This window comes from Aythya marila (genome assembly GCF_965140915.1).
Source record: "Aythya marila genome assembly, chromosome: 2".
In the NCBI taxonomy this organism is placed as follows: Eukaryota; Metazoa; Chordata; class Aves; order Anseriformes; family Anatidae; genus Aythya; species Aythya marila.
The window spans coordinates 151,981,138-151,999,376 of NC_139043.1; the positions used below are offsets into that span (position 1 = coordinate 151,981,138).

The 18,239-nt window shown below is 40.6% G+C and overlaps 1 protein-coding gene across 1 annotated transcript in view; it reads right to left on the bottom strand.

Moving 5' to 3' along the window:
* Positions 1 to 18,239, bottom strand: part of COL22A1 (collagen type XXII alpha 1 chain) — a gene marked incomplete at its 5' end in the record, with an annotated part of 198,133 nt that overhangs the window by 18,634 nt on the left and 161,260 nt on the right. The window contains 8 exons of the mRNA XM_082755403.1: positions 1,314 to 1,367; positions 2,187 to 2,240; positions 4,905 to 4,958; positions 6,553 to 6,666; positions 8,571 to 8,618; positions 9,084 to 9,128; positions 15,494 to 15,547; positions 16,512 to 16,547. Of these exons, the coding sequence (XP_082611529.1) occupies positions 1,314 to 1,367; positions 2,187 to 2,240; positions 4,905 to 4,958; positions 6,553 to 6,666; positions 8,571 to 8,618; positions 9,084 to 9,128; positions 15,494 to 15,547; positions 16,512 to 16,547 (459 nt within the window). The remainder of the gene's footprint in view (positions 1 to 1,313; positions 1,368 to 2,186; positions 2,241 to 4,904; positions 4,959 to 6,552; positions 6,667 to 8,570; positions 8,619 to 9,083; positions 9,129 to 15,493; positions 15,548 to 16,511; positions 16,548 to 18,239) is intronic.

Here is an 18,239-nt window from a genome sequence, read left to right on the forward strand (position 1 = left end):
AAACCAACCAACCAAACAACAACAACAACAAAAAAGCAGAAACAACATGAATAATTAAATGAATAATTAACACATTTGCTATATTTGTGACTGCAATCCCTACCACCCTGGAACTACAAGTAAATGAAAGAGGAAAAAGGCACAGTAAAAGTTGCAGGAAAAAATGTCTAGGGAAACATCACGATTTACTCTCCTTTGACAGGATCAGTTTTATTTTTCACTTTTCATTTGTCCATGACACTCCATTCATGATTCACGTGAGAGTGTCATGGGATAGTTTTAAGAGCTCTAATCCTACTGGACTATGCCTACAGCCAGGGCAGTAACTGTGCCTGTGCTATCAGTTTATCCTAAGAAAATGCTTCTTAAGATGAGCTTGCAGGACTGCAAATGACCCTCAAACAGGGTCCATGTATTGTCCTGGTGGCAAAGCATTCAGCAGGCTCTAGGCACTGCTACCATCTGAAAACAGAATTTTAATCCAATCCTTTTTTCTGGTACCTCCTGTTCTTTAGGTATTGCAATGGAAATTTAGCTTTGAAGAGACTGTGCTGATCCACAGAAAAGACAAAGGCTGCATACCCTTAGAACGGCAGAGCCCCACTACTCTGCAAGCAGCAATATGAGTAGTGATGACTATGGGCAAAGAGAAGAGGGTTGGAAAGAAAAGCCTGATGCTCAGGAAAAGTCCCTGCTCTTGGAGAGTTTAAGTGCAATATCACAAGCATGAGAGACAAGTTATTCCAGCATTGATTCTGCAATGACACCCCAGTATTATGCCTTTATAAATACAATGAAGAATCATTGTATTTGTGGAGAGAGTAGAACAAGAAATGAAAAGGACTGCGATGGAATAGGACACATGTAAAAGGCCTCTTAATTCAGAAGTAAACCACAGGATACAAAAATTGGAGAAAAATCTAGTCTTGTACTACTGCATAAAACTGAGAATCCAACCCACTATTAGATCTGCTGGTTCCAGACTGACAACTTACTCTGCTTATAAGGAAACACCTATGTGCATACTACTAAATAGTCTCTGTGGAAGGGTTTTCATGATCATTGCCTTGTGTAAAGAGAGTGAGTGAAGCTTAGCATCCATTTACAGAGTGAGTTGAAGCAATCAATGAAAAGTGGCTGATGTATTAAATAGCAATTATCATGAGCAGGGAATTCTATGACACTCATGGGACCATTAGGAATCCACTGGAAAAGGCAAATGCAATGCAGACAGGTGAGAATGTTCCTTGCTGCAACTACCTTTATTAGTAAGGAAAATACCAGACCATCTGCTTTGCAACAGAAGAACTTACAGGAGGACCAGGAGTTCCAGGAGCCCCTGCGAAGCCAGGCATCCCTGGGTGACCCTGAAAAAAAACAAAAGGGAGAGATTTTATACATTGTCCACATTTCTAATTGTATATAAGTTCATTGGTCATTGGGCACTGGGAGGTAAAATCAAAATAAGACAGGTCACAGGGAGCTAGTTATAAAGAAATAATGAACCACAGCTTTTAAAATGAAAGCCTTAGTTTCCAAAACATGCACTTCAGAAATAAATACAGTTACATTCAGGGTGTACTTTCTCTAATGTGTATTTCATGGTATGTTAACAAGAGGTGAGAGCAAACATCGTGGGGCTGGACAAAGCACAAAACCAGGCTGGAAATCGATGCTGTTTAAAATATCCTACAGATCTTATTGAAGATGTGCTGATTTGCACTTTCAACTACTGACTCAGCCCTTGGCAAAAAAAGTGTAAAAGTTTGCTCCAATTTAGACTATTGTCTTTCCTGTGGCATCTCAATCCCTCCTAAAAGAGGCCACCCTTAAACTCATTGTCCAGGATAAATAGCAGCACTAGCTTTTTCAGCCCAGAGACACGTAATTGCCTGGATCTCATCTAGAAATTAGCTGAGGAAATGAACAGAAGTTGGTTACTCTAGGGAACCGAATGTATCCAATGTAGAGGTGAGGATCATCTGGGAATCATTTGGGAATCCACCAAAACAAGACAGGGAAATGTTTTGCTGGAGAGGGGAAAGGAAGCCCATCTGAGGTTTTGCAGCAACGGAGAGCTCCCGTCTTTTTCTTCTGTCTCTGGTTCCTCTACCAGCATTATAGCAGCTATTGATGAAGAAGGAGTGACAGTGATGACACTGTTGAAAAGCATACTCAATTTTTACCTGTTCTCCTTTTTCTCCTGCATCCCCAGTTGTACCACGGTCTCCTTTAGCACCCTGATAATGAAAAAAAAAAGTAATGGAAGGTCACTTTAGATTCAGTGTTGTGTCAGCTTTTTGACCTATTTCATAAAGCACTTGGACATTTGCTCATAAAACACAAAAATAAGAACTGAGCCCTGCTTGCTCTCCTCTTAAATTCTGCCCTAGATTTTCTCTACGAATGTTGGAGCTAGGAATATCTGGGAAAATGGTCTTTGAACAGACCCAGTGTAGTCTTTTATATATATATATATATTTATATATAGTCTCAGGGACGTGAAGAGGACAGACACATCCTTAAAAATAGACAGGTTGTTAGGCAATGTACTAAATGGGATTTTGGTAAGGCATCATCTAGTCCAAAGAAGGCACCCACAGTATGAGCTACCAATCTCCTCTCCCTTCAGGGACAACAGCAACAAAAGCAACATTTCTAAGGTGCAGTCAGAAAATTAACACCCATAAAGTGCCTCTCTCTCCCCATTTCTCTCTGTCCTCATGACAACAGAACGGAGGCAACAAACTCAAAAGTAGATGTCCGTAATATCAATGTTTACAGTTAGACAAGATAAATCTCACAAAGCAAAAAATACTGAGATGATAGGGATACAAATTATGAGCTGAACAATGTACAGGATACTAATGAATTGCAGACCATTGAAATGATACTCTGGTTCATTACATGAGAGCTAGGAGACAAGTGGGGAAAGAAGAACTGTTATTTATCAACTAAAATAGGCCTAATTCATATTGCCAGAAAGCATGAAGCAGCTCGTGAGCGAAGATCTGCAGTTTCACTACTCTGTTTCAGAATGGGATATTGTACCAGTTTGCATGATGCTGGAAAGGACAACTTACTGCATTTTCAAAAGTGCTCTCTGGGTCTTACCCCGCTAGGAGCCTTCTCATATATATGGCCTTCTCATATATATGGAAAAATTCACAATGACAGTTATGTCTTCGCAACCTTCTCAAAAGTTTTACAGTATTTTCTCTTACCATTTACCAACTCTGTGAAATTGCTATTTTACTTAATATTAAACTGTATATGTGCAGAATATAAAAATCAAATAATTGATATTCTAAATGAATGAAATTAGACTATTTATCAAATATTTAACTTTATATTCTGTACATGTACAGTTTAAAATTGGTCTTACTATTTCAGCTAAACAATCTCAGAAGCTGTTGAGAGCCTCTGGTAAGGGAGTTGGGGTTGTTCAACCTGGAGAAGCGAAGACTCCAGGGAGACCTTACAGAGGCCTTCCTACTAGAGGGCTACAGAAAAGCTGGGGGGGGACTCTGTCAGGGAGTGAAGTGATAGGCAAGGGGGAATGACTTTAAACTAAAGGAGGGTAAATGTAGATTAGATATAAGGAAGAAATTCTTCACTCAGAGAGTGGTGAGGCACTGGCACAGGCTGCCCAGAGGAGCTGTGGATGCCCCATCCCTGGAGGTGCTCAAGGCCAGGCTGGATGGGGCTTAGGGCAACCTGATCTGGTGGAAGGTGTCCCTGCCAATGGCAGGGGGGTTGGAATTAGGTGATCTTCCAACCAAACAGTTCTATGATTCTATGACCCAGTCTTGCTCTCCTGACCTACACTTTTCCATAGCACTCAATAAAGCAGCTGATGAGGTATGCCTCAGGCTGCATGGGTTTTCTGCCAGTTATTGTCTTTATGGGGTGCTAATTCTTTTGAAAATTTCATGTACTGTCATTTTGACCAACCTCATATTTGCTTTTGAGACTTTACTGCTCACCCCCAATATACATCTAATTACAAGATATGAAGTTAATATATATGAATCTTTATTAGCTTTTCCTACATTCTAATAAACGCAAATACAAAGATGTTAAAATAGCAGAAGCTGTTTTAGACAGTAGGTCAGGATGCAGGAAAGTATAGAGGGAACTGTGGTTTTCATGCCTTATCTCTCTCTCCATTAATTTGTTTTGATTTGTTTCACATTAGGTAGCTGTAAGGGTTTTGACTCTGACCAGGCACTGGCATTATGAGCAGACTGATGACAGAGCTATTAATGGGAAACACTGGAAATGTGACATTATTTGAATCCTACAGACATTGTGTTCGATGTTGGCCTATGTCCATGAGGCAGAAACATAGAGACGAAACAAGTGATTCTTCCTACAGCATATTTCAGGGAATATTCAGAGTCTGTGGAAAAAGCAACCATGAAAGGTAGTGTATTTGGAGTCCAGCAGCCCATTGAGTCACCCTTTAATTTAAAGGGATTCAAGCATATGAAATTCATACTGGAGAGGATCATGCAGAGGGACTACTGGTAAGGTTTTAATTTCTTCCTCACCTGATATGGATTCACATTTACTCTAAGGTCTTTCATTAAAATTACAATGAAATGAAATTAATTCAAGAATCAATCAGAATTACTCTGTTTTATTTTTTGTTTGTTTGTTGGCTTGTTTTTGTGAACAGAAGGATGGTAGATGTCTGTAGTTAAATGAAGAAGTGTTCATGTGGAGAGCTGTACAGTTTTATATGCCTGTAGTACTACAGTGAATCACCAGTACAGGGCCCACCCAAGAGGTCAGTCCTACCCCTTTACACAGGGATGGGTGCCACCAAGATCCTGTGTCACCCAGATCACTAACTAATCACAGAAAGGTTCTGCTTAGGCAACTAAAGAAAATGAACCAACCTTTGGACCATCCAGCCCAGGTGGGCCTGCAGGACCTCTGGGACCAGCATTTCCCTGCAATGCAGAAGAGGTAGAGGTAAATACTAGTGTTTTGTTCTGTTTTGTTTTGTTTTTGTGTGTTTGCTTGCTTGTTTGTTTTTTTTTTTTCTCCCAATCAGGAGGGCAGAGCATGTCAGCATTTGCCCCTCAGTTGGGGCCAATGCTTCAGTATGGCTTCAGACAGATTTGTCAGCACATATCCCTGTGGGTTAACACACAACAACGTCTAACACTGTAGGTGGGTCTTTCCCAGACAAACTACACCTTAGGAAATATTTGTCGTTGTACTGTATATGTCCATTGGTAACAGCCTTGGCCACTACTGAAAACACAAGACCTCAGGTGGAAATCATAACAATAGTACCAGGCAAGGATTAATTACAAGGGAATCTCCTTTCTGAGTAAGCCTTGAACCTCTCTTGCTGGGACCCCCATGGTACAGTATGGTCAAGATGATGATTAATTAGAATAAAGACTTTCTCCATGTGTTTTTTTACAGGAGTGACTGTTTTCCTGGGAGAGTAAGGACTGTATTTTCCTCTCCCAAATTCCTTCTTGCAGTTCAAATGGGATGCATCAATGGATAGATGGGCCAAATTCTCAGTTAGACCTCAAACTTTTTCATTCGCTTACATCCACTTAATAGAAGCATAGAGATCCACTAGCATGATGGATGGAGGAAAACTGAAACTGAGAACATTAGAAGAGCCTTTGATATGAGATATGAATAATACAGGATCTCTGGATAGTAGAGAATCATTACTTTTCCTCTCACCCTGTTCTGACAGTCTACTGAAAAGCTTAAGGGATTAATTTCAATATGTGTTATTTATTAAAAATCCTTAACCCCCTTCCTTTATTTCAAGACCTCTGCAAAATTTGTGTCTCTTAAACTGCAGCTACTTGTAACACTTCCCCTCAGATATCCTTGTAACCACAGAAAATCGACATAATGATCATGGACCTACCAGCAGTGGACTCTGCTCACTGCTCAGCACTGCTCTCTATTTCCTTCTTACACACCACTGCTATTTCTCCTTCTGAACTACAAGCACAACCTATGCCTGCTAGGTTACGGGTTGGACCAGATGATCTTTGAGATTTTTTCCAACCTGAATGATTCTATGATTTGGTATCTCCCACAGAGTAAATGGTGGGCAGGAAAAAAGTTACTTTGCAGCTCTTAAATTTCTTAGTGTTCTAGGACCCAGCAGGTCCAGAGCTGTAAGCTCTGAATTACAGAATTGTGGAACACTTCAACCACTTCAGCTCCCATGCATTTTACGAGGCTCAAAACGTGCCAAAAGGAAAAAAAAAAAAAAAAAAAGAAAAAAAGAAAAAGAAAAAAAAAAAAGAAAAGTAAGTGCTACTATTTAGGTCCTTCTAGTACAGAAAAAGCCAAGGATACTTATGTCACCATAAGCAGAGATGGCCTTGGCCTATCTACAGACACAGCAGCAACTGAAATCCAGTCCATTGACTTCACAGATATCTACAACAGATTCAGTACATTGTCACTGAAAAAAAAAATATAAACCATGTAAAAATATTGTAAGAAAAAATGGGTTAAACCACATCCAATGAACGACCGTTTCCCTAGCTTTCTTACCATTTTCCCATCCTGGCCATCTCTACCTGGTGGTCCTCGGAGACCTTTATCACCTTTGAAGCCTGGAATGCCTGGTAGTCCTGGTGGGCCAGGAGGGCACTCAGTGCACACATCCTACGAGAAAACATTACTAAATAAATTAGAAACAGACTGAAGACATCCAGTACAACCTGCAGACAGCTAGTATGAATGCAGAAGTGTAAAGCCAGCATAACCTATAGGCCTTTGCATTTTGACCACGTTGGGGATGATCTGGATTATTTTAACATACAGAATTGAAGTAAGGTTAGTGTGGAGGACAGCGAGGGTCAGCTGCTGAGATCACACAGGCTCCCATGGGAAGTTTCCTATCATAAATGGGCAACTAACTGATCATGAAAGGTCAAGTAACTGAGGAAATGAGGAGATCAGGCAGCCACAAAGCAACACTACCAAGAAGAGCTTTGTTTTGAAGCTACAAGACTTGTAAGCAGTGACTCTACACCAGTTGGAAAGAGTCGAGTTACTGTTAAGGGGACAGACTGCTAGTGAAAACCCCTTTGCAGCACAGTGCCAGAAAGGGTATTCCACAAAGGAAACTATTCAGAAACTAGTCTGGCCAAGGAGAATTCATCTGCTGCAGTTCATGATGACCAAGTGAATATCGCAGTGTCCTGGCCTAATTCTGTCATGGAGAATTACAACCTCTCTCCTTCAAAAACTCTTTGAAGGATTATCTCTGTAGTCTTCACATTTCTACTACCCTTAAGGAATGAAATACCATGTGGATGATATTTCCATTTCAAAGATAGACTCCCTTCAGCACAAGCGGAGTGAAACCTGGCTACAAGAGAAAGCATAGCCCAGCAGACAGGACTTCAGGTCCTCTTGGTACAGCTCCCAGCTCCATCAGTGATCCACTGTGAAATTGTGGGGGAAAATGTCCTTTTAAACCTCAGTTCCTTCATGCATATTGTTCTACTTAAAAATAAAAAATAAAAAAAAAAAATAAAAAGAGCTTGAGAGACACCCAGAACAACAGAGCCTTAATTTCATCTGGGATCTTAAGTGCTGCTCTATGTAAACTGCACCAATGTGGAGTAAAAAAGCACCAAACAGAACAAATATGCAGGGTGTACAGGTGCGTTGACCTAATCAACATAATCAAAGGATGAAAACATAGGAATATCATAATGACATCCCATACTCCACAAGCACTCCGTTGCTATTATCCTGATCAGAAATCCTAAACATTGCAACACAGTGAATTCTCCAGAAAAATACTCAGAGAAAGAGAGCTCTTCAACGAAGGTATTTCACAGCAGCAATCTTAAAAGGGTCTTTTTAATAGAGTTAGTAAAAAAATAAATAAATAAAATAAAATAAAGTTTCTTTTAATCAATAAGAAAGGATTTCGTGCTATTTCCCAAGCCTGCTTAAAAATCCCCCAACTCAGCCCATGTAAATCTTTAAAGATTTTGCAGTCAGCATCTATCAAGTACTGACTCATTTCCCAGGCAACGGTCTACATGGAGAGTAAAAGCAGACAGACAGATGGCCCCTTTTGAAACACGAGTGCAGCTGGGGTTAATTACCTGCATACTCTTAGGTGCGCCATGCAAATTGACTTCACACCCACAGTTCAAGCCTACTCTAGTCACTGTTGCAGGTGTACATGAAACATCAGCCATTTGATTACAGTGATTTCCATTTCCTGCTTTAGGTAATACTTCTTGACAGTATTTATTTCTCTGTGGAGGTATAGGCCTGTCAAAGAGCTGGAAAAGTCTCAGAGCATTTGCAACACACACCACATTACAAATGTCTTTGTAGGCCCACTACTGGGGATTGTCAGAAAGCACTGGATTTTGATCTCCAACACATTCTTGTGTGTCCCAACAGCAATGCAAGCAATTTTCAAGGAATTTTCAACCTCTGGCAGAGTGTTTTAAGGAACTTAAAACTCTGACACTCCATCACAGGAGGTTAGTCAGGTTTGAACCAAGCATAAACCCCCACCATGCTCAAAAGCTGATTACCTTTACTAAGAGATTGATGTCCTCTGGAGAGAGCAGGGGTGGGGAACCCTGTGGAATGAGAAATTAATTATCTCAGGCAATTTTAAAAGGCACCAAAGTAAGAAATTTTCCTGAATGTGCCTAAGGCCTGGTTTCAATTTGGGCCAAGACCATACATGCTCCTTTACATTATCAATATACTTCACCATGTCTGAGATGAGTTGAGCTCTTTGCATTCTTGCTCATGTCCTTGCATATTGTACTGCAGAGTAGTGTTAAAAAATTGGCTTTAAAATTTTGTCTTTTATTTGCATGCAGGCCATCCAGTTATTTACATACTGTTCAAAAACCATCACAGATATTTTCACCTTAACACTTTAATGGTTTTTAGTATTTTTCCTGAGAAGAGCATTAAGGAAAAAGCACTGAACTGCACTTGAGGTGACATATACAGGTGCAAACTGAGATAAAACAGAGAACAGAACAACAGTAGGACATCTTTTGGGGGTGTAACATAGAAGTGAAGTTACGTACTGGTTTTCCAGGAGGTCCTCTTTCCCCTGGATTTCCAGGTAGACCCTACAAATCAAGAGAAAAACAAATCTTGAAAGTATCACACACTAACCCCCTGGTTGCTCCCACACTCTGCTGACTGCTCTGGGCTAACATACATTACTGCTTTCTGCCACCAAGCATCACTGCTCTTTGAATGTGGCACACAGTCAAATCTTTTAACTACTTACAACTTTAAAAGTGTTCTCTCTCCTTCTTCTTTTTTTTTTTTTTTTCCACTTCTTAATCACTTTTTTTGCACTTCATCCTAAATCTCACTTATCTACAGTATGACCAGGTAAAGTTCATCTGAGCCACACAACAACTGAAATTGCTTTGGCATGTCTTCTGGTCCCAGGAAACACTACGAACAGCAGTAGTGTGAAGGATGAAGCTTTAAATCCCTGAAGACAGTTGTAAAATGAAAAACTGTGGCCCTTCTTTGCATGTACCTTGCAAACATGTCCTTGTACCCAAAATAGCAGTAAACCTTTTATTTTATCTTTTCCTCCACATCTTTTAAAATAGAACTATAGAATAATCAGAATTGGAAGGGACCCACAAGGATCATACTATCCATTGCGTGGCTTCACACAGGACCACCCAAAAATCAGACCATGTATCTGACAGTGTTGTCCAAACACTTCTTGAAATCTAGCAGGCTCAGTGCCTTGACCACTGCCCTGGGGAGCCTGTCCCAGTGCCCAACCACCTGTGTGTGCAGAAAATTTTCCTAATCCCCAGCCTGACCCTCCCCTGTCCCAGCTCCATGCCGTTCCCTCAGGTACTGTCACTGTCCCCAGAGAGCAGAGCTCATCACCTGCCCCTCCGCTCTGCCTTGGATGGGGAGAGTATTTTTGTTGGTTTTCATGACAAAGATAAAGAAATGAACAGCACCCTTACAATTTAAGATGCAAGAAATCATGGTTTGGAAGAGGACTCCCAATGGGAATCTCCTTCTTGCAATTAGCAAGTCATTAATTTGTTAAACAAACAACTTTTTTTTTTTTTTTTTTTGGAATCTTAGCATAAAAATAATACTCATATGGGGAACTGAATCTCTTGAACAGGACAGTTGGTCATCGTCCAGATAGCGACAGAAATTTGCAGTGGCATTTTCAGTTGGACTGGGTGAGATTTCCCAAAATCATTCTCAGCTAGATTCCTCTGTCAAGCTACTACGTAACCACTCCAGCACATCCAAGATCCACTGCTGTTGATTATCTTAAACTACATACAAAATACCTTCTAACTATTTTAACGTCATACAAAAAAGTTTGTCCTACATTACCACTATTGCACTTGCAGAACAGTTTCCACTGACTACTTAAAAGTATCTCAGCTTTGCTCGGTTTGGTTGCTTCTGCAATAGCACCCACCTGGGAAGGTCTCTGGGATAGTGCCAGATTCCTCACCCAGGACGTTAATCAACAGCAGTAGTGCCTATTAATCGGCCTAGGCTCTTCAGGGGCTGTCTAGGGAATCGTCCGAGACTACCCAAAATTTTCACCTGGAAAGCTGCTTTAATAATTAGTCAAATGCTTTATCAGGAAGGGGATTAGGAATTATGTCCATCACCTTGTCTTGAGTTGGTCCACTGTCTCCCATCAGTCCATTGTAGTATTTATGCAGGCAACCAGATGGGAAGTTCTTGGGCTGCCTGGGGAATTAATGACTTAAGTGCACTGGGTAAGCACACAGGCACAGTTGTGATACTCTGCTGCACTATCGTTACAGCTATAGGGCAAAACTGAATTTGATCCTTGTATCTCACTCATCATTTAAATTCTCTACCCCTTATCAGAGGAAAGAGAAAATGGGAAACTCTTGGTTGCACTTTTCCTATGTCTACATTAAACACCTCTGAGCAAGCAACAACCACTCAGTTACCTTGAATTTCTAAGAGATGAATGGTAAATATAAACTGATGTGGAGCCAAAGTGGAACTGAAGTGGTATTGAAGTCCATGAATGAAAAGATGGCTTCTTGAGGAACTAAACCCTCCACATGTAAGAATCAAGAGAAGGTAAGGTGTAAAGGAGATTGTCGGTTCATAATTCCCCACAAATTCTGGGGAACTAAGGAAATACGAGACAACTTTACAACTGTTTTCAAGTTTTGCTGTTTCTACAGAGCAGCTTTGTCGTTGTTATAAGATTGTGGGATGATCCCAAAGTTCCTTTTGTTCCACAATCACTAATCTTCAGGCCATGCTTTTGACATCCTCTTCAACTGCTTCTCAAATTGGGAAGAGGATTGCCTAAATACCAGCTGTGCTGACCTTATATTCCCAGATCTGCTTTGTTCGGGAAGGCTCACACAGCACTTACTTTAAGGAGTTCAACAGAAAGCGAAGACTTTAGCTACGAGAATTATCCTGGATCAGAAAGCAACATAGAAAAGCCAATATAGAAATGTGTTTTATGCTATTAAAGTAGCTATAAAATAACTATTTCTACCACCAGGCCCACTGACAACCTTTTGCTTAGGCATCTAAGTATGACATGGCATCTAAGTATGACATGGTACTAGAGGTAGAATTTGAGCATTTAAGGAAGTTTTATTTAAAGAGGAGCAAAGGAAGATACTTTTTTGTTATGAGAAAAGAAACACGAGAAGAGAGCAATTAAAACTGAAATCCTTGGAAATATTTAAGCATAGCTGTGATATCCACATGACATCAGAATGCCTTGAGACAAAGAGATGAACCTATTTTCTTGAAAGCTGTAAGATGTGGAGTGGTAATGTCTTTTAACAGGATGTAAGTAAGCCAGGAGGAGAAATTAAGCTATGTGCCATGGCTGCCAAATCTGAAAACTACAGTATCCCCAGGAAAAGCCAAGGAGTTGAAAGGTACAAGACTGTAAAAACAGAGTCTACATTGAAGAAAGCTTGTCTGAGCTGAAAGGAACAAATCAGACATAGGACACGGGCACTTCAGCATGTTGCATTATTGCAGAACACGCAATGGAAATCAGAGTCCAAAGCAGAGAAAAGACTGCTGAGCTATTCAGGCCTGGAGTTAGAAAAGGCTGACAGTCCATAGCAAGCTGCAAACATCACTCAGAGCTGGCAGAAAATGGTAGAAGGAAGGCATGGAGTATAACTGGAGTATAACTGCACCTGACAAGCTGACTATCAGGGGTGGAAACTGGAAAAGAGAAAGAGAAGAGGAGGACTCTAAAGAGTCTACCCCAAAAAACTACTTGGCTCTGAAAAACAGAACTGCTAATGTGATTCAAGAACATGCAGACTCAAAGAAACACCACTATTTGGAATGCTCACAAAGTTCAACCATTTTCAGGAGTTCACATCCAACAGTGGCTGATACAGATTAGAATAACAAATACCAGTGGCACAGCAGTGCAGGAAAAAGCAGACACCAATGAGGAGGTGTGATGCACAGGATCCAGAGTACTCAACTGGCCTGCAAAATCTGACACACACAAATGGGCCCAAACTGAGAATGGGTGGAAGCTGTGTAAATGACACACTGAAAAATGATGCTTGGGCAAATGATGCATGTGAAAATAAAAGAAAGAGAAAAATTATAAGGAAGCCAGCCACAGTAAAATTGAAGGCTTATGGTGGGGAAGTACTATTTCAAGATAGAAAATTAAGCACAAAATGCAATAACTTAAAAGTGTTCTAATCTCCATGAATAAAAACACAAAAGGGGGGTTAATAAATTTATGTTGATTTGGGGTTCATGGATTCTAAACCAAACACAAGAATTCCTTGGAAATGGCCTTCTATCCACATGGAAAAACCAAGCACAGACCAGAAAACTCTGCTTTTCAGATCCGATGGCAATAATGTATGCATACACAAAGTTTTTGTAATTACACAAATAAATGCAGGGGAAGATTAGCTTCCCAGTAATATTGGAATGTAGTTATCAGTAATAATTAACATAATTAAAAAGTGATTAATTCAGTGTTTATGTTAATTAAAATTATCATAATCAAAGTACAGTAAGACCCTATTAAACAGGTGCCATCACTGTTAATAGCAGGACAAGAGAATTTGTCATTCATACTGTATTTTAATCTAAAGGAGCTAAGTAGGTATGTTGGACGGAAACATTTTCTCTCCCAGCAGACAGGCAGAGGAGAGTGGATGCTTCCAGATAAATGTGTAGAATTATTTTCTGCAGTTCTCAGAGCATAAGACAAAGCTGGCCAATTTCTCTGAAGAAGGTACTTAAGGCTAGGCTTTTTTAATGGTTGATATAGGAATACTGCCAGCTTAAAATGTGCTTTTTTTCAAAAGCAAGTAAAATTAATATTTGAAGTAATAGAAGGAATGAAATTAGGCATATAGTAGTCCTTTTATTGAGCAAAGTAGTCCAACCATAGGGAACAACAAAGAACATAAAAAGCCTGCATTTTTCAGGCTTTAAGAATTGAGGCTTTAGTTAACCAGGAAAAAAATTAAGAGAGGAGGAAACAATGTATATGGGCCAAAGAAGCCATAAAAAAATTAAGCAGCAGATCCTTCTGTTCCTGCTTTGTCCCAGAAGAAGAAACTGTGGAGGGATTTATGGACATAGTGGACTCTGGAGAATAGTTCATACAAATAAACACCAAGCCTTATACTAAGAGTAGCAGAACAAAGCCAAACCATAACTGTAAATGTGGGCAAGGATTTTCAAAACCTAAGTTTTAATAAAGCAACATACTGTCCTGAGAACTCTTGATATTTGATCAAGTTGCCAACAGATGTTTCAAAAGATAACGTTGGGCAGCGCTATTGTAAAAAACTATGGCACATGCTTTTAGGGCAATAGAAAGATGCGAAGATGCAGTTATATGAAAAACAAACAAACAAACAACCTTTTCCTGTTGGAGATGATTCTGGTCAAAGCTACTGCAAAGGAAGTATTTACTTTTTCACTTCCCAAAATACAACTGTGAATCTGATTTTACAGCACCAGAGTAAACAGCAACATATAGCAGGCACGATTCCAAAAGCTGATGATTCTGCAGCTGGAAAAATAAGGCAGAGAATAGCCTAGTGTATGTAAATGTGATGTAGAAGATTTAGATTTATTCAGTCTCAGAAGGAAAAAAAAAAAAAAAAAAAACATGGGATACATTTGCAAGGACCACAGCAAAAGACGAGACACTGAGACAAGTCGTTAATGCTGTTGCCACTGAATGGCTTGGGAATTACACAGCAAGTTCATATTAGCAATTCAAATCAGAGCTTTTCTAACCGATGACATACACTATAAAAACAAGAGGATACAAAAATGGCTATGCTTCAAAGGACACAGGAATGCTACATTGATATAGAAATGTGCTAAAGCAGAACCAGAAATCCTTTGTACTAGTCACAAATGAAAGTGGAGATAAAGAAACTGGAAATTCATGATCTTGTCAAACTAGATACCCCTGCTGTTCTACCAGGAAATGTCGGAATGTGCACTGTAGTTACATTTATACATCCTGAAACACAGGTAAAATTGCTTAACAGGTGATCAAGCAGAATACAGAGAGCTCCTAAAAGGCATATTGAATGCAATTAAAACAGTTGTGTAATAGAGGATGCGCTTTATAAGAACCATAAGGAATGTTTCTGCTTGGGTAATTTTCTGCTGGAAAAAGGAGATACTTAAAGACTGTAGTACTGCCTCTTCAAGAGCTGACCAGCCAATGCTGATCTGAGCAGAGACAGAAAGAGACTCAGAAAAGTTGGCTCTGGCACTGTCCTCAGACACAGTTGTAATAAACCCATCTATTGCATCTCCTGTTTAAAACCTCTTGATTAAATATTCAAACATCTGAGACAAGGCAGAGAGTTAGAGGGGCAGTCAGAGGCAGGCAGCAAGAGGGCTCAGCTTTCCAGCTGGGAGTCTGCCATATTCCTTTCTATCCCTCAGCACCATGACTCAACCATGGAGATGGCAGGAGTGAGGAAAACGCACTGAGAAGAGGTTAAAGTGTCATCTCTCAAGCTCAGTAGCAGCAGCAAAATGAGCTCATAAAAAGCTTTTTTAATGGCTGTGGCCCTACACTTATAGAAATATTGCAGGTTACCTACCTCAGAGGCTTCCAAGAAGTTCCTAGAGGGCTCAACTATCGTCCTTTTCCATGGTAGGATCATTCCCTAGTGTATGCTGCCAACCTGGGTCTCTGGTGTCATTTTAAACTAATAGTTCAGTGGTAAAGTCCACCACTTCCCTTGAAAGGTTACTCTGCCTATTTTTTTTCTGAAAATCCTAAAATCCTAAATCCTGAAATCCTAAAACATAACAGCCTCATTTCTCAAACCACCTCCCTTGGACCATCCTGGTAACACTCAGCGACTGTGGTTGAGTATATGCACAAGTTTTATTAGATTCAAACACTGGCAAGTTTCTTGGGCACTTACACTTTTATTTTACTTACATCCTGGCCAGGAGGACCCTGTGGTCCAGGGACACCAGGTACACCACGGGGACCCTGGCAGGGAGAGAACAGAAAAATCCACTAACGTGAGCAGTACTTATCAGGTTCTAATTAACTGAAGAAAAGAAATTCTCAACCCAACAGTTATTAGGAAAATAATTAATTAAATAAACAAACAAAAAACTATCAGTTAAACCACTCTAAGAGAGATTAAGAAAAAGAAACAAACCAACAACAACAAACTGATCCCACATTGAACTATCACAGTAACAGTCATTTCTGTGCCTCATGGAGCTTTATGTGTATCACTAAAGTCAAGCCTCACATACCTTGACTGGAAAGGTAATAATGACTCTTTATAGGCAGGCAAGTTTATGAACAGGGAAAAAATATGACTGATGATGGGGCTGTAGAGGAGAAAAGAAGGTCCAGCTCCTCAGTGCCAAATGGGTACACACCAGAATTGGCTATAGCACTGGAAATTAATGCCAGTGAATGAAACCACAGTACACAGCTATTGGCTACACCCCAATGGATTACATCCTTACAAACCATATGTTGAGGAACTAGGTATGTTTGGTGAATACTTAAAGGCAGGGTTTTCTGTAAGACTTAAGCAAGGAAAATGCTTAAAAATGCTTTAATTTAAACCTTTGAGGCCTTGGTTATATCTCATAGCAGTGTGCCTTGAATTATATGCCTTGAAAAAATTTTCTCAGTGAAGGGTTAAAAAAGTGACTCATTCTTTCCACTTGTGGGACTATACTAACAGGTAAGGAAAAGCTGTCACCAGATCAAGAGTCTAGATAACTCTTGGTCTCACAACCCACTTGAGCAGATAGGTGGTGGTAGTGCCCATGTGAAGTCCCCTTTGGCTAGCTAATACATGACCCTACTTTTCTTGGCCAAACCAAAGCAATAAATTAATCATGCCTTTATGAAATCAATGATGGTAGCACAATTCATTTGTTTGCCCCGTCCCACAAAATCTGGGTGTAGTTAGAAAGACATACTGTACCAATGACCCTTTGTCTCCTGGTGGTCCAACGGGGCCCTGCAAACAGAGAAGATACAGCATTCAGAACACTAGCAGAGCTTAAAATTAACATCTCCTCTTGGCTGGTCAGGGTGGGTCCTGAAGCACAGAGATAAGAATAAGAAGAAAATGAAAAGCAAAAAAAAGGAGCTAGTCTGACAGGCTGCTCAGACAGACACAGTGGTAGTGTGCAATACTCTCAGTGGGATGTTCATGGGGGAGGATCAAAGGCACAGTAAGGGAGAAATTGAGTGGATCATGGGGAAAAAATGGGAGAGAAAAGACAGAAAAAGGGACTAAAGGAGTCAGCTGTACTTTAACATGTCTCTTGTCTGACTGAGCCCTCCACTTCATCACCACAGTCTGTCCTGTATCATCATTAAATCCAATTTGTAACACCCTTCTGAATGGGTGAGCTCACGAATTTGAGCCTGTGGGCCTGAATCTTGCTGAGCTTCAAGTCAGACTAGCTGGTGAATAGGAAGGTGTAGGTGCCAGAAGCTGAGCTGAGAGGCTGTGAGCCCAAGGGGCTCACAGGTTGGGGTGTAAGCAGCTGGAGGAGGCTGAGGTGCAGGGCCTGGGCACTGGGTGGACTGGGTGTCCGAGACCTAACGGTGGCCTTCCAACCTGATCGGCCAGAGAGCAGATGCAGGATCAAGGCATGCTTAGTCACATTCCTCAGAGTGTTGTTTAGGTGTATGTGGGTGTTGATAAAGGCATCAGTCTGTCTGCATTGGTCCGTTTGTCAGCGTTTGTGTGTTCATGGGCATTGTGTATGCATGTGCCCATTGGCAATATGGGCTCAGCCTTGCTTCTAGCTGGACCCACGGGCACAGAATCACAGCAGCCTCGTGATCTGCTGGGCTGGGACAGGACCACCTCTCCTGGGTCCCAAAAGCCACCGTGTTCAGCTACTTCTAAAACAAGGAAAAGCATCCCATGGGACCTGTGTGTTCTTTAAATGAGGTCAAAGCACGGAGTCCAGTGGACTTTCATATGCTATTTGTTTGGAGATGCAACTTACCTAGGTGCATAGTACAGTGAGCCCATTAGAAGGTATCCAGTCCTATAGGAACACCGCAGTAGTGATGTGGTACCCATATCCAGCAGAGATGGGTCAATCTGGTATTCCAAATGCATCCCAAACAAGGCTTGACCTCACATCTCTAGTGCTGTGTTTGAATAAATTGGCTCACACTATTACTCCTCTCCCTTTGGTTTCTATTTCAGGCACATTAATTCGCTAATCCTCAAACAGTTCTCCGTGCGAGATGCCTTAATGGTCTGCTAAAGCACAGGCTAAATACTTCATGCTGAACCCATGGTAATATGAAGAGGGAAACGCAGAGCATGAGCAGCTCCCTGCTACTTTATGCATCATGTTTCCATTAGGGAGCTAGAACATGAGCACGTGAATGCGCTCCATTTCTCCATACAGTTACCTCTTCTGTTTATTGTTCAGCTGGGAAGACCACACCTAATACTCTTTTTAGGGCTCAGTGTTATGCAAATAGTAACATAATACTTCAGCAGACAAAGTAAAAACAAACAAACAAACAAACATACAAACAAAAAAAACTCTTCTTTGTATACCTTTTATGCAGGGTGTAAAGTCCAATAGAGGTTAAGGGGACAGGAGGAAACAGGGTGAGAACTCCAATTAAAAAGAGTTGCTGGCTCTTAGAAGCTGAAAACATCATACACAGTTCT